Source organism: Meyerozyma guilliermondii, genomic scaffold (genome assembly GCF_000149425.1).
Source record: "Meyerozyma guilliermondii ATCC 6260 scaffold_2 genomic scaffold, whole genome shotgun sequence".
Lineage (NCBI taxonomy): Eukaryota > Fungi > Ascomycota > Pichiomycetes > Serinales > Debaryomycetaceae > Meyerozyma > Meyerozyma guilliermondii.
The window spans coordinates 883,848-897,320 of NW_001809799.1; the positions used below are offsets into that span (position 1 = coordinate 883,848).

General features: G+C 43.2%; 9 protein-coding genes across 9 annotated transcripts; 6 read left to right on the forward strand and 3 right to left on the reverse strand. All coding sequences in view use genetic code 12, as the record gives it.

The window, feature by feature from the left end:
- Positions 1 to 13: 13 nt before the first annotated feature.
- Positions 14 to 523, reverse strand: PGUG_01681 (YigZ family protein; the record flags this gene model as incomplete). The annotated part of the gene is made up of 1 exon (XM_001485960.1): positions 14 to 523. One exon carries the CDS (start codon positions 521 to 523, stop codon positions 14 to 16), a length of 510 nt encoding a protein of 169 aa, XP_001486010.2.
- A 117-nt stretch (positions 524 to 640) lies between these two features.
- PGUG_01682 (mitochondrial 54S ribosomal protein uL14m) lies at positions 641 to 1,039 on the forward strand (the record flags this gene model as incomplete). The annotated part of the gene is made up of 1 exon (XM_001485961.1): positions 641 to 1,039. The coding sequence occupies one exon, from the start codon at positions 641 to 643 to the stop codon at positions 1,037 to 1,039; it is 399 nt and encodes a 132-aa protein (XP_001486011.1).
- Positions 1,040 to 1,502: 463 nt separating this feature from the next.
- THS1 (threonine--tRNA ligase) lies at positions 1,503 to 3,662 on the forward strand (the record flags this gene model as incomplete). Its single annotated transcript, XM_001485962.1, has 1 exon — positions 1,503 to 3,662. The coding sequence occupies one exon, from the start codon at positions 1,503 to 1,505 to the stop codon at positions 3,660 to 3,662; it is 2,160 nt and encodes a 719-aa protein (XP_001486012.1).
- Positions 3,663 to 3,760: 98 nt separating this feature from the next.
- PGUG_01684 (uncharacterized protein) lies at positions 3,761 to 4,510 on the forward strand (the record flags this gene model as incomplete). The annotated part of the gene is made up of 1 exon (XM_001485963.1): positions 3,761 to 4,510. One exon carries the CDS (start codon positions 3,761 to 3,763, stop codon positions 4,508 to 4,510), a length of 750 nt encoding a protein of 249 aa, XP_001486013.2.
- Positions 4,511 to 4,534: 24 nt separating this feature from the next.
- Positions 4,535 to 5,719, forward strand: PGUG_01685 (coatomer subunit epsilon; the record flags this gene model as incomplete). Its single annotated transcript, XM_001485964.1, has 1 exon — positions 4,535 to 5,719. One exon carries the CDS (start codon positions 4,535 to 4,537, stop codon positions 5,717 to 5,719), a length of 1,185 nt encoding a protein of 394 aa, XP_001486014.2.
- A 47-nt stretch (positions 5,720 to 5,766) lies between these two features.
- On the reverse strand, positions 5,767 to 6,990 carry CDC11 (septin; the record flags this gene model as incomplete). Its single annotated transcript, XM_001485965.1, has 1 exon — positions 5,767 to 6,990. The coding sequence occupies one exon, from the start codon at positions 6,988 to 6,990 to the stop codon at positions 5,767 to 5,769; it is 1,224 nt and encodes a 407-aa protein (XP_001486015.2).
- Positions 6,991 to 7,307: 317 nt separating this feature from the next.
- On the reverse strand, positions 7,308 to 8,132 carry KRE9 (Kre9p; the record flags this gene model as incomplete). Its single annotated transcript, XM_001485966.1, has 1 exon — positions 7,308 to 8,132. One exon carries the CDS (start codon positions 8,130 to 8,132, stop codon positions 7,308 to 7,310), a length of 825 nt encoding a protein of 274 aa, XP_001486016.2.
- A 1,679-nt stretch (positions 8,133 to 9,811) lies between these two features.
- PGUG_01688 (succinate-semialdehyde dehydrogenase (NAD(P)(+))) lies at positions 9,812 to 11,287 on the forward strand (the record flags this gene model as incomplete). Its single annotated transcript, XM_001485967.1, has 1 exon — positions 9,812 to 11,287. The coding sequence occupies one exon, from the start codon at positions 9,812 to 9,814 to the stop codon at positions 11,285 to 11,287; it is 1,476 nt and encodes a 491-aa protein (XP_001486017.2).
- Positions 11,288 to 12,372: 1,085 nt separating this feature from the next.
- Positions 12,373 to 13,425, forward strand: LPG20 (aldo-keto reductase superfamily protein; the record flags this gene model as incomplete). Its single annotated transcript, XM_001485968.1, has 1 exon — positions 12,373 to 13,425. The coding sequence occupies one exon, from the start codon at positions 12,373 to 12,375 to the stop codon at positions 13,423 to 13,425; it is 1,053 nt and encodes a 350-aa protein (XP_001486018.2).
- Positions 13,426 to 13,473: the final 48 nt, after the last annotated feature.

Here is a 13,473-nt window from a genome sequence, read left to right on the forward strand (position 1 = left end):
AGTTTCGCTTGATTTACACTTTCTTGGCGATTCTGAGTGACTCCAAAGCGCTATTATTTATGTGTCTGAATCGCAGTGAGCCAATTGGGTTTCCGCCGTACCATCTGGTGACAATAACCAACATATCCACCACGTTGTGTCGCTCCAAAACTTGCTCTAGTAATCTGTATCCTGCTCCCTTCTCCCCGTTGTCTTTAAACCCCTGAGCTATTGGGTTTGACGTGCGCCAGGCAATTATATGAGGATGCGATGCCTTAGCGATATGCTTATCATTCGATACTAGTTGCTCCAAAATATCCGGTATTTGCAGAGAGTTTGTGATTGCAATGCTACGTGCTTGAAATTTCGATTTTCGATCGGTAATAACAGAAGACTCGTTCCAATTGGTGGACATGTACCGCAAGTTCTGTACAGAAAAGGCTGAAGATATTCGCTGAAAACGACTTGTAAGCCCTTTTTGACCCCCTAGACAATTATTGATGTATTTACTCATCAGGCCCAGTCCTTTGATTCGCCCCAACATCTTTTTATTTTGACTGGGTGGCCCTGACCAAATCTGGGGAAAACGCTTTTGTGTAATTTTTCAGCGAATTTTCTTAGTCGCTTCTCACACTTTAGAACTCATTATACACCACCAACCATGATCTACTTGAAAACACTTCTTAAGGTGATAGACAACTCTGGAGCACAAGTCGCTGAGTGTATTAAGGTCTTGAGACATGGACCTCACAACTTTGCAAAGGTGGGGGACGAAATCACCGTTGTAGTGAAAGAAGCTCGTTCGCTTCAAAGTGAAATAACCGGTCAATCCGCCAACAACCGAGTCAAAAGAAGAGATATATGTCGTGCTGTGGTGGTCAGAACAAAAGCGCCGTTCCGTAGACCGGACGGAAGTACCGTTCGTTTCGATGACAACGCCTGTGTTTTGATAAATAAAAACGGAGATCCTTTGGGCACCCGTGTTTCTTCGGTAGTGGCAAAAGAGTTGAGAGACATGAAGTATAACAAGATTGTTTCGTTGGCACCCAAGACATTTTAGTGTAGGGAAAAAATGAAAAATGAAAAATGAAAATAGGATGAAAAATAGGACGAAGTTGATAGAAAACTGAAATCGAGATTGAGATGAAAAAATTGAAGTTGAGGAACTGAAGTTGAAATTGAGTTGAGAAGGAGGCGGTGAACTGCAAGACAGAAGGGGCCTGTATTTAGATTTGGAGTATCCAATATAATGTAACGATTACTGGTTCTCATTGTGGATTATTGGTTCTTTGCAAAGTTTAGAAATTAGCATCTTTGCAATAATCAAAAATAACATTCGGTTATATGCCATGTTTATCAGTCTAAACAACCAAGCAATCAACAAACTACCTACAGGTTTCCTACTCTCCCAATCTTCTTCCCCTGCTACGTAATTCGCGGAACGCGGCGTAAGACCCAGTCCTTCCGCTAGGCTTTCCTACTCAAATCTACCGCGAAAAAAATTAGTCACAGTCCAGAGAGCCATGGCTGAAGTAGTCAAAAAAATAGAAAACTTGGTGGTTTCTGACAACCAGGATGGTGCTCAGAAGCCCGCCAAGAAGGAAAAGAAAAAGGATATTCCCCAGAATCCATTGATGTTGAATCCACAACCAGAATTCATCGAATCTCGTATCAAAATGTTCGATGAATTAAAGGCACAATATGATGCTGAAATTGCTGCCAAGGAACGTAAGGATATCAAAATCACCCTTAAGGATGGCAGTGTACGCGTAGGTACCGCGTACGAGACTACTCCTTTGAGCATTGCCATTGATATCGGAAAGTCATTTTCAGAAAGACAGGTTATAAGTAAGGTCAATGGCACTTTGTGGGACTTGGAAAGACCTCTTGAAGACGATGTGTCGCTTGAGTTCTTGGATTTTGACCATCCCGAAGGAAAAGCTGTTTTCTGGCACTCTTCTGCCCACGTCTTGGGAGAATCGTGTGAGTGCCATCTCGGAGGTCTCATTTGTTACGGACCTCCTACTGAAGATGGGTTTTTCTACGATGTTTCTTTCGACAATGGTGAGAGAGTCATTACTCAGGGTGACTTTGGAAACCTCGAAAAAGTGTCCACCAAGGCCATCAAGGAAAAGCAAAAATTTGTCAGATTGGAAATGACCAAAGAACAATTGTTGGAAATGTTCAAGTACAACAAATACAAGGTCAAGTTCATTTCCGACAAGATCCCCGATGGAACCTCCTCCACCGTCTACAGATGTGGCCCATTGATTGACTTGTGTCTTGGTCCTCATATTCCTCACACCGGAAAGATCAAGTCGTTCAAACTTTTGAAGAACTCGTCTTCATACTTTTTGGGTGACGCTAACAACGACTCTTTGCAAAGAATCTACGGTATTTCCTTCCCTGACAAAAAGTTGATGGACGAGCACCTCAAATTTTTGAAAGAAGCTGCCGATAGAGATCACAGAAAGATTGGTAGAGAACAAGAATTATTCTTCTTCAACGAAATGTCGCCTGGCTCCGCCTTCTGGTTGCCCCATGGTACCAGAATCTACAACCGCTTGGTCGATTTGATGCGTTCTGAATACATTCAAAGAGACTTCCAAGAGGTCATCACTCCAAACATGTACAACTCCAAGTTGTGGGAAACTTCTGGTCACTGGGGTAACTACAAGGAGAACATGTTCACTTTTGATGTAGAGAAAGACTCTTTTGGATTGAAGCCTATGAACTGTCCAGGCCATTGCTTGATTTTCAAGTCGAGAGAAAGATCTTATAGAGAGTTGCCATGGCGTGTTGCCGATTTCGGTGTGATCCACAGAAACGAGTTTTCTGGTGCTTTATCGGGATTGACCCGTGTCCGTCGTTTCCAGCAGGACGATGCTCATATTTTCTGTACTGAAGAACAAATTGAGGATGAAATTGCTGGATGTTTCGACTTTTTGCAAAAAGTGTATGGCATTTTTGGATTTGAGTTCAAGATGGAGCTTTCTACCCGTCCAGAGAAGTACGTGGGAGAGTTAGAGACATGGAACAATGCTGAGGCCAAATTGGAAAGCGCTTTGAACAAGTTCTTAGGCGAAGGAAAGTGGGAGCTCAACCCTGGAGATGGTGCTTTCTACGGACCAAAGATAGATATTATGATCAGCGATGCGTTGAAGAGATCATTCCAATGTGCAACTATTCAATTAGATTTCCAATTGCCCAACAGATTTGAATTGGAATTCAAGGCTGAAACCAGTTCTCATGCCAGACCAGTTATGATCCACAGAGCCATCTTGGGATCCGTGGAAAGAATGGCTGCCATTTTGACCGAGCACTTTAAGGGCAGATGGCCATTCTGGTTGTCGCCAAGACAAATTTTGGTGGTTCCAGTTGGAGTCAAGTACAACGACTATGCTCAATCCATACAACAAAAGTTGAGTAAAGACCACGCATTCTACGCCGATGTTGACTTGTCAGGTAACACTTTGCAGAAGAAAGTGAGAAGCGGACAATTATTGCAGTACAACTTTATTTTCATTGTTGGTGAACAAGAACAAGCTGAGCAAAGTGTCAATATTCGTAACAGAGACATTCAATCAGAGCAGGGTAAGAACGAAACCGTCAAGTTTGGCGACGTGGTCAAGCAATTGAAGAGCTTACGAGATGAGTTGCGCAAAGACAACAAGTTGGCATAAAGTATATAAATAATTGAAGTTCATCATGGTGTTCTGGGTGTTCGATATAGTCTTAATTTGCGACCTCACCGCAAACTGGTGATAATTACATCTCAAATATGTCAGACGACAAGGTAGCCGTTCCCACGAACACACATGAAAACCCCTTGCTCCAGAAGCTCACTCCAAAGCAATTTGACGCCAGCGTGAAATTCTATGAAGCAGACCATCAATTGCTGCACGAAGACCGTCAGGTCATAGCTGAAGACCTTCAAAATGTCGTTTTTTCCACAGCGTTCTATGGCTACGGAGCCGGAGTTTCGTCATTTATGATCCCCACTGCATACTATACCCTTACCCAAGGCAATTCCGCCACTGTGAGACGTTCTGCACCGGTTCCTCGAGGCTTTTTCAAGAAGCCATTTCTCTCGTTTTTGATTGGAGTCACGGCAATGATGGTGACTAACCAACAGGTGTGCAAATACAAGTTCAATCGCAAAATACAAGAGGAAGACCAGACGAGTAGTCATCGGGCGGCTGTGTGGAAATCAATGGATTATCATCAAGCCAGTCTCTTCTACTTGTACTACCGGAAGACGGCGGAAAATCCTGATTTTATCGTCCAAGATCCCCGCAAAGTAGATAGCCAGTCTCTCCACAAGGTCCACTACGAGCCTTCCAAAGACGAGCATTTCACCAGTACTTTGGGCATGAAAAATGACGAGGGCTTGTCGCACTGGGACCAGATCAGACTAGCCAATGGGTTTGGTGTGTCTAAGGAGGAAGGTGGGTCCAGGGAAGAAGGTGGGTCCAAGTGGAACGACATACGCCAGGGGATCAAGGACGAGAGTGAGAATAGGGGAAATTGAATTTGAGCTTAGAGCTTGGAGCTTATGGATCTGGAGCTCATTCGCAGCCATCACGAAAATTCACGAGATACTCAAATACAATATACGCAAAACTTTCAGTACGGAAATTTCACAGTAGTCATACTTTCGGCTCACTTCAGTCATCCACTGACTTTGGACCATAAATCTTGTTCAATTGTCTCTTCAAATATTTCCATCTTCTCTCCTTCTCTTGCCTCTTTCTCTCGTCCTGTACCTAACCCAACTACGCGACAACTAACACTTCACCAACTCACCACCATGGACGCCTTTGCTGATTCAGGTGAACTCTACACCATACGCAACCAGTTCTATACCAACCAGCACCGCAAGATCCAAGAGTACTCTTTGGACCAATTTTCTCCAGAAAACCAACTCAAAGTTTTAGAGTACAAAATCCGGTCCGCAGTGGCACTCGAGGAAGATGCTTCACAGTTGATTGACTCGGGAAAAAGCTTATTTCCCAACCAAGAGGGGCTTTTCCAGTTGCTCTCGGCATGGAACGACCTCAAGTCTTTTGGAACTGACGATCTGACGTATTTTGATGATATAAAACTGGCCCAGTTTGAGCTCCAGGCGGTGTTGACTGCCATCTACAGAGTCAAATTCGAGAAGGATGTGGAGCTGGCAATCAACATTTTGACCTCATACATCGATAACCTGAACAATTTTAACGAGTTGGAACCATTTTTGGTGTTGGTTCAACTCCACTTGGCAACAGGAAATTTGCAAGCGGCCAACAAGGTGATGTTGGCGTTCCAGAAATTCCCCGACTCTGCCAGGGACTCCATAGTGTATCAGGTGCTAGAATCGTGGATTTTGGCGATTAAGGGCGAGTCCGATAATATCAGTAATGCTTATTACTTTTACGATGAGCTCTTGTCGGCCGATTTTGACAACGACCCTCAGGGCAAATTCAAGTTGTTGAACATGTTGTTTGTGTTGACGTTGCAAATGAAACACTATCCAGAGGTCCAGGAGCTTTTGGTACAACTTAAGGACCTAAACATCACCAGCGGTGATTTTATTGCCAACCAAATCACGTTTGATTACTTGACCAATGGCGGCGCCCAAGCAGACGAATTAAGAAGCCAATTGGCCAAAGTGGACCCTGAACATCAATGCTTGGCCGAGTTCCAGGAGAAAAACGCCCAGTTTGACGACATCGTGAAAAAGTACCAAACCACATAGATACACAATCTTACATAGTTGTAAGCAATATAATTGTTCTATCCAACCTATTCAGCTTGCACCGGCTCTGGCTGTTCGTCCGGCTCGATTTTGACCACCTCTCCTTCGTCGTTAAATTTAAGACCTTCGGCCAACAACCGTTTTTCAATCTCCTTCAATTCCGTCTCACGTTCGAGCAACTCCTTGCGTTTGTTGATCAAGTCTTGGTGAACCCGCTCCTCAAACTTGCGCAATCTCTCCTCTTCAAGCTTGATTTGCTCCTCCTTCATCAAATATGATTCCTCGTTGCTGTCTCCATTAGCAGTAGGAACCGTCTTGGAGTCTTGGCTATATTCGAATCGCTTACCACTCAAAGCTTCCGTTCTGTAGTTTTCATAGATTGTATCGTGGGTCAACTCCTTGAATTCACTGAGGTGGGTGATCAATAACACGTTCTTTAAGATGGTGAAATCGTTGTAGTCTGGGTTCTCGACATTGATTGGTTTGGCATAAAGAGGATTCAAAACACGTAATTTGAGAATATCCTCTTCGTCTTCGCTTCCTCCGGTGTTTTCCTGGTAAGTATTGGCGCCAATGATCGCAAACGGCACCAACGAATTGAGATACTTGTTATACTCGATGATCTCATCGTCCATATAGTCTTCTTCGTATTCGTATTCGTTGAACTTGTAATAGTTGATGTTGTAGTTCTTCAAGTCCTCCAAAATGAGCTGCTTGTTGAGCTGAAGTTCCTGTGGGGTCAACGAATCGGCTTTCGCAATCACCGGGATAACATTGACCAAGTTATTGACGTGGGTGAGAAATTTCACATCGATTTCACTCAATCCATGACCAGTTGGATTCACCATATACAATAACGCGTGGATCCGTCCATCCTTGAACCTAGGATTACGACGAACTCGTGATTCTTCCAACAATACTTCATCATATTGGTGTCGAATAAAGTCAACGACTGTCTTGAAATCTTCACTACAATCGATCAGATTTGCAAAGTTGGGAGTATCTATGATGTTGAACAGGATCTTGTGACCATCATTATCCTCCAACTCCACGTTTTCATGGCGCAACGTGAGTTTCCTGGCGTATGGATCTTGCAGTGCTGTCAGAGAAGTTGGCACGATCAGATTTCCTCCACATAAAGTGTTTATAAGTGTGGAACGACCACTCCCACTCAGTCCTACCACCATGACGGAGAAGACGATGGACTTTTTGAGGGTCTTACGCTTGCGCAACGCCGCCGACGACGTGTTTGCCTCGTGGATAAAACTCATGAAGAACACGAAAGGTGCGCGCGACGTAAATACACGGCGCCTGCACAGGACGGCGGGCCAAGGAATGTAGCGAAACTTATCAGCAAAGCCAGAATAGAAAGGGACAGGGTAGTATGGAAGAGCAAGGAGAATAGCAATGTAACAAAAAGGAGATTTAGTAGCAGATATAGCAAAGAGCAGAGATAGTAACAGAAAAGCAGATTTAGTAGCAGATAGTAGCAGATAGCAAGAGCAGCAGACCGATGAAGCGAATAGCAATAAATAGCAGTGTGTGACTAGCAGAAAATACAATTGATTGACAAAACAATTCTAGTTGTCTAATCGATCCACCGCTTTCTCTTGTCGCCAGCTGACAATGTGGCTTGTTTGACCTTGTCGCTAGCAGCATAATGCGACGTTTCAAACAATTGTGCAGTGGCCAGGTTGGTGTATGATTTACGAGAATAACTCCATCCAGGAGTGATGGTCGAGTAAACAACAGGCGACTTGGCTTTGGTGGAGTAGTATGTAACCGCACTGGTAGGATAACGGGTACTGTATTTGCTGTGAGTAATGGTTGAACCTGGTTGCATTTGCATGGGTGCGTATCTTGTTTTACCCGTTTGTAAAGTGTATGTGATGGAGAAAGACTTTGAGTTGACCGCACCTCCAGCTCCATCTACTCCCTCGATAGAAACTTGTGGTCCTGGAGTATCTCCTGTAGCAGTTGCCTTGATTGTTGAGGGTCCAGACATTCCTTTCAATTGAAATCTATCGGTATAATGGATAGAGTATCCTTGTTGAGGGTAAGCAGCGTACACCTGGAAGTAATAGTAACCATTTGGTACCATGCTGGCATCAATCAGTGCTTTATAGGAGGTTCCAGAAACCTTTTGAGCTTTCAAAATAGGATCATCATCCAAACATTTGATGGTTCCAGTACCATCTTCAGCTCCATAACACAATAAAATGGTGTATTTAAGCACCTTGGACAAGGAAGCCGCCGAATCATCATCGTCTTCAACAGTATCCTTCCATTTAATGGTAACAGCAGCAGAGCCTCCTGAAGCTGTATATGTAGATCCACTATCTGGCGCAGTAAGCTCCACGTCAGCTACCACGAATGCACATATGAATGTTAATATTACGTAGAACACCTTCATACCAAGAACGAGTGTGAATGTTTGATGTACACGGTGAGAAAGAAAAGAAGGCAGTGTTGGCGTGCAGGCGCGCGAGCAAGTGCTCCTACCTCGACTGCAGACAAGAGACTACATATAACAGAGTGCCCCTGTCATTCTTGGCAGGGCTCGCCCCGCCACCAGCCGTGTCTACATGATGTCTTTGGTCGTCAATTCATAATCTAATAAATACAGGTCAATCTATCAATTTAGGCACTCATATCAAGGGCGCGTGCCTGGCCGCGTGTAAGTTTTGATGGTTCATTGGACTCCTTTTTGCCAAGCTTAAACATGGAATTCGTTAAGTTGTTAAATATCGACAACAACAAAGAAATCCCGAGTACCTTTTTCACCATTTTTTGTTGTGCGAAATAAGGTGGCAACAAGTCATCTTTATATCAATTATAATTCGGGACCCGGAATTAGTGCGATTACCGCCGCATCTGTAATACGGCCGTTAATATGTCCGCTAAAGCCGCGCGCACACGATTCTTTCGCACTTGCCTCAATAGGCAAGCCCATTCAAGCTCCATCTGTCAGCGATTGTCAGCGAATATTGACAAATTCAACAGAAAATAATTGGGTATTGTTATGTTGATTATGGTACCTAAGCTCGGCGATGCCAAGTCTGTGGTCGCGTTTCAATATTCTTTGCCCGTTGATGATGCTAAAATTTAGGGTTCGTTTCGGACCGCGGAACAATCTGTTTTCTCCATGTTCCGAAACAGTCACAAAACTAGTCGGTGCTCGGGTTTAAGTCGGGTTTCGGAGCGGTCGTAAATGTCGTATCCGTCGTAAAAAACGGACGTCAATCGTACCACAAATCAACCATATAACAATTGCAAAGCACAACTACAAAATTGCTGTGTTCCGACGCTGAAAAATTGTTTCAGATTTTGCACCCAAATTCTCTTTGAAAGCAATTTCTGAACTAAGAATTTTCTGAAAGTCTGAAATTATATTGGTGCTCTCACCAGCCTATTATATGCCTGAACCGTGCAAAAGCATTAGTGACTCAATGCATTCACTAGAACAGCATATTTTCCCGCCGTGCCTTTCCGCGAATTAATGCGGTTCACGACAATTTTGTTGAATAATATTTCGAAACAAATTAGTCTCGTCATGAACAAAGAAGGAAGAGAACAATGCAATAAGAAAAGACAAATAGATTGGTATTGACATACTGATGAGAAGGTGTATTTGTCTAATTGATCTGAACCGTTAAAGTCCTGCATCTACCACGGTTGCGAAACGGTTTAATGAAAGGCAGTTCGGCAGTTAAAGAAGACCGGCAATAGAACAAATGAGCCGGTAGATATTGGGGCTTAAAACCACACGGATGAACTGCCGATACCGTTAGTCTGTCAACAAAATCACCAATTTTGTCAAACGAAAGACTTTTTGTGATTTCAAGAACACCAACGAAGAATAAGAAAAAGACAAATAATGTTATTCAGTTTTCGTTGTTTCCACCGCCGAACCATACCTTGATTTGGTATCGGTACTTTATCCGGCTCCACCGAATTATTTTCTACCTTCACCTCATCGAGACTAGACATCGGGCCGACGTCCTGCACTTGCAATCGCTAACTGCCCGTTTGGGACCTGCCGCCAACGGAGCAACAACTTATAAAGCAAATCAATCAATCCTTCTTTCCAAAATGGCTCCTGGCATTAAAAACACAAAACTTATACGCTCCTCACCCTATATTGCGGGAAAGTGGTTCGAATCTGCATCCAAGACTACTTTCAAGGTTACTGATCCTGCTACCGATAAAACAATTGCCGAGCTTCCTGATCAAACTCCAGAAGAAATTGACCATGCTATCAAATCCGCTTACGAAGCTTTCAAAACTTACAAGCATACCAATGTGTATGATCGTGCAAAGTGGTTGAAAAATTTGCACAGTCTTATGATGGAAAACCAGGACGACTTGGCTCGTATCATTACTTGGGAGAATGGAAAATGTCTTACTGATGCACTTGGAGAAGTGAAATATGCTGCTTCATACTTTGAATGGTTTGCAGAAGAAGCCAAGCGCATGTATGGACACACAATTCAACCTTCGGTTCCATCTAATAAGGTGATTACTTTGAAACAACCAATAGGTGTGGTGGGACTTTTGTGCCCATTCAACTTTCCTCTGGCTATGGGAACCCGTAAACTTGCTCCAGCTTTGGCTGCTGGGTGTACGGCAGTTTTGAAACCAGATGGTCAGACTCCATTGTCGTCGTTGGCCATTGCCTACTTGGCTGAACAAGCAGGTTTCCCTGCTGGTACCATCAATGTTGTTCTTACTTCCACCAAGAACACTCCCATGGTGGGATTGAAGTTCTGCGAATCGCCCTTGATCAAAAAGATTTCTTTCACCGGTTCTACTCGAGTTGGAAAATTGTTGATGAAACAGTCGTCTTCCACTCTCAAGAAATTGTCGATGGAATTGGGTGGTAATGCCCCTATCGTTGTGTTTGACGATGCAGACTTGGATCTTGCCGTACTGCAAGCGGTAGCTTCCAAGTTTAGATCTTTGGGACAAACTTGTGTCTGTGCCAACCGTATCTATGTCCAAAGTGGAATTTACGATAAGTTTGCTGATCAATTTGCTGAAAAAGTCAAACTGTTCAAGATCGGCAATGGTTTTGAAGAAGGTGTCACCCATGCTTGTCTTGTCAATGAATCACTCATTGAAAAAGTTGAACAACACGCCCAAGATGCCATCGACAAGGGAGCCACTGCGTTGGTGAAGGGAGGTCGTTTACCAGAATTAGGAAAGCATTTCTACGCACCTACTGTTCTCAGGGACGTTTCCATTGGTCTGAGAGTTCTTAAGGAAGAAACTTTCGGACCTTTGGCTGCTTTGGTTAAATTCGATACCAAAGAAGAAGTTTTGGAACAATGTAATGACACCGAATTTGGATTGGCATCGTATGTGTTTTCCGAAAACTTGGGCACCATCTGGTACATGTCGGAGAACATTGAGGCTGGTATGATTTCTGTCAATACAGGTCTCTTTACCGATGCTTCTATGCCATTTGGAGGAGTCAAGGAGTCTGGATTTGGCCGTGAAGGATCGTTATACGGAATCGACGACTACACCGTGATTAAGTCCATTACGTTAGGAAACGTTTATAGATAGGACAGAGATATTGATTTCATGCAGGCGTACACTAGTTACAAAGCGACAAATAAATTGATACTAGCCGGACGGTACACTGGTTCAATCTGCAACCGATGGTTCATCGTGCAGGATTTTCGCAGCCAAAAACAATTGTTCATTACGAGCGGCAATTACATTCTACGCGAGTTCAACATCTCGATTTCCATCTAGTGTCTTAGGACTTGAATCAATACCACGATTTCACATATAAGCGTCTCAATACATCAATCTGAATCATTTACTTAAAAGTTGCTGACGATGAATAAATTGGGTTGACTGCTCGAAACAAACTTTGGATCATCTTGATACTCCCAAGCCATTTCCCAGCTAATCCCTGCAACGACGTATTCTAATCGGATCCGAAAGTCTTGGTATTTCGTCATAAGACTTCAAGCTCGTTGTGGAAAAATAGTTTAAATCCGCAAACTACCAGAAGCACCGTACTGCTCCTAAGGTAGCCTTAATTGTGGAAATGTCCTACCATTGATGTACTTTACCTCGAAGTGAATGGTGAAGAAATATGGAAAATATAGTACTTTCTAGATGCCAGCGATTCATCTGAACACACCTCGCTTTGTCCTCATAGTACTAACGAAGTGTCAGAACAATTGCACAACAGTCAAGTTTTAGAGAAATGAAACGGAGACAGAGTCTTCCTACTTTAGAGGTACTCAAGTGCTTTTGTGTCAATTTCTGGTTTCCCACAATGTACTCATATGTCTAATGACTCACTAGCCACTTCTGATTGGTACTCGTTTCATTACTGAGGTGCGGCTGATTTCCGCGGACATCGCGGAGAACTGGATAAAGCCATAATCATGTATCGTAAGTGAAGACGGCAAAAATTCCAAACAAATTCGTTACATTGTTATACAGAACAATTGGGTGGTGCTACTTGACTGAGAAATCAATTAAGCGAAATTGATCAAAAAAACTGGCCAATTGTGTCAACTTTGACACCCCCACCTGCCACACCTACTTCTCAAGGATACCCCCCGCGCGATCCGCCACTGCCTATATAAACTCCCTCGTCCCTCCCCCACCTGCAGCAGCTTCCAATTCTCATGTCCGTTCCAAAATTTAAACATCAAAAGCTCGGTGCTTCTGGCTTATCGATCAGTCCCGTTATAATCGGATGTATGACATTTGGAAGTAAGGAATACTCCGACTGGGTAATTGACGATGAGGACAAGGTTATGCTGATCTTGAAGAAATGCTATGATAATGGACTTCGTACATTTGATACTGCCGATGTCTACTCCAATGGTCAATCGGAAATACTTTTGGGCAAGTTTTTGAAGAAATACAACATTCCAAGAGAAAGAGTTGTTATTTTGACAAAAGTGTTCTTTCCCGTTGATACTACCGATCCTGATTTCAGTATTGGCAAATACTCTCAGAATAAGTATCCTGAGGTTGATTATGTTAACGCTCAAGGCTTATCGAGAAAACACATTTTCGAGGCTGTGAAAAATTCAGTTGAAAGACTTGGTACGTACATTGATGTGCTTCAAATCCACAGGTTGGATAACGCAACTCCTAAGGAAGAAATCATGAAAGCCTTGAATGATGTCGTGGAGTTGGGACACACAAGGTACTTGGGTGCATCTTCTATGAAAGCCACGGAATTTGCTCAATTGCAATTTATCGCAGACAAACATGGATGGGCAAAGTTCATAAGTATGCAAAACTACTACAACTTGTTGTATCGTGAAGAGGAACGGGAAATGATTCCATTTTGCAACGATAACATTTTTGGCAAGGTTGGTCTAATTCCTTACTCCCCTATAGCTCGTGGACTTCTAGCTCGTCCTTCGAAGTCTACAGCTACCGAGAGATTCAAGTCAGATGCTCGTATAAATCAGTTGGGCTTGGACAAATTGTCAGACTCGGAGGAAATTATCATCAGTCGAGTTGAGCAATTGTCCAAGAAGTTGGGTGTGTCTATGGCTGCTATAGCTACGAAGTGGGTGCTTAGCAAAGGTGCTTTTCCTATCGTTGGTGTAAACTCTGAGGAACGTGTGGATGATATTTTATCGGCATTTTCCTTCGAGTTGAAAGAGGACGATTTGGCTTACTTGGAAGAGCCGTACGTTCCTCGTCCTCTTCAGTTTTAGAACATATACAGTTATAAGTTTTAGCTAAAAATGAGTAGTTTTAGTTGA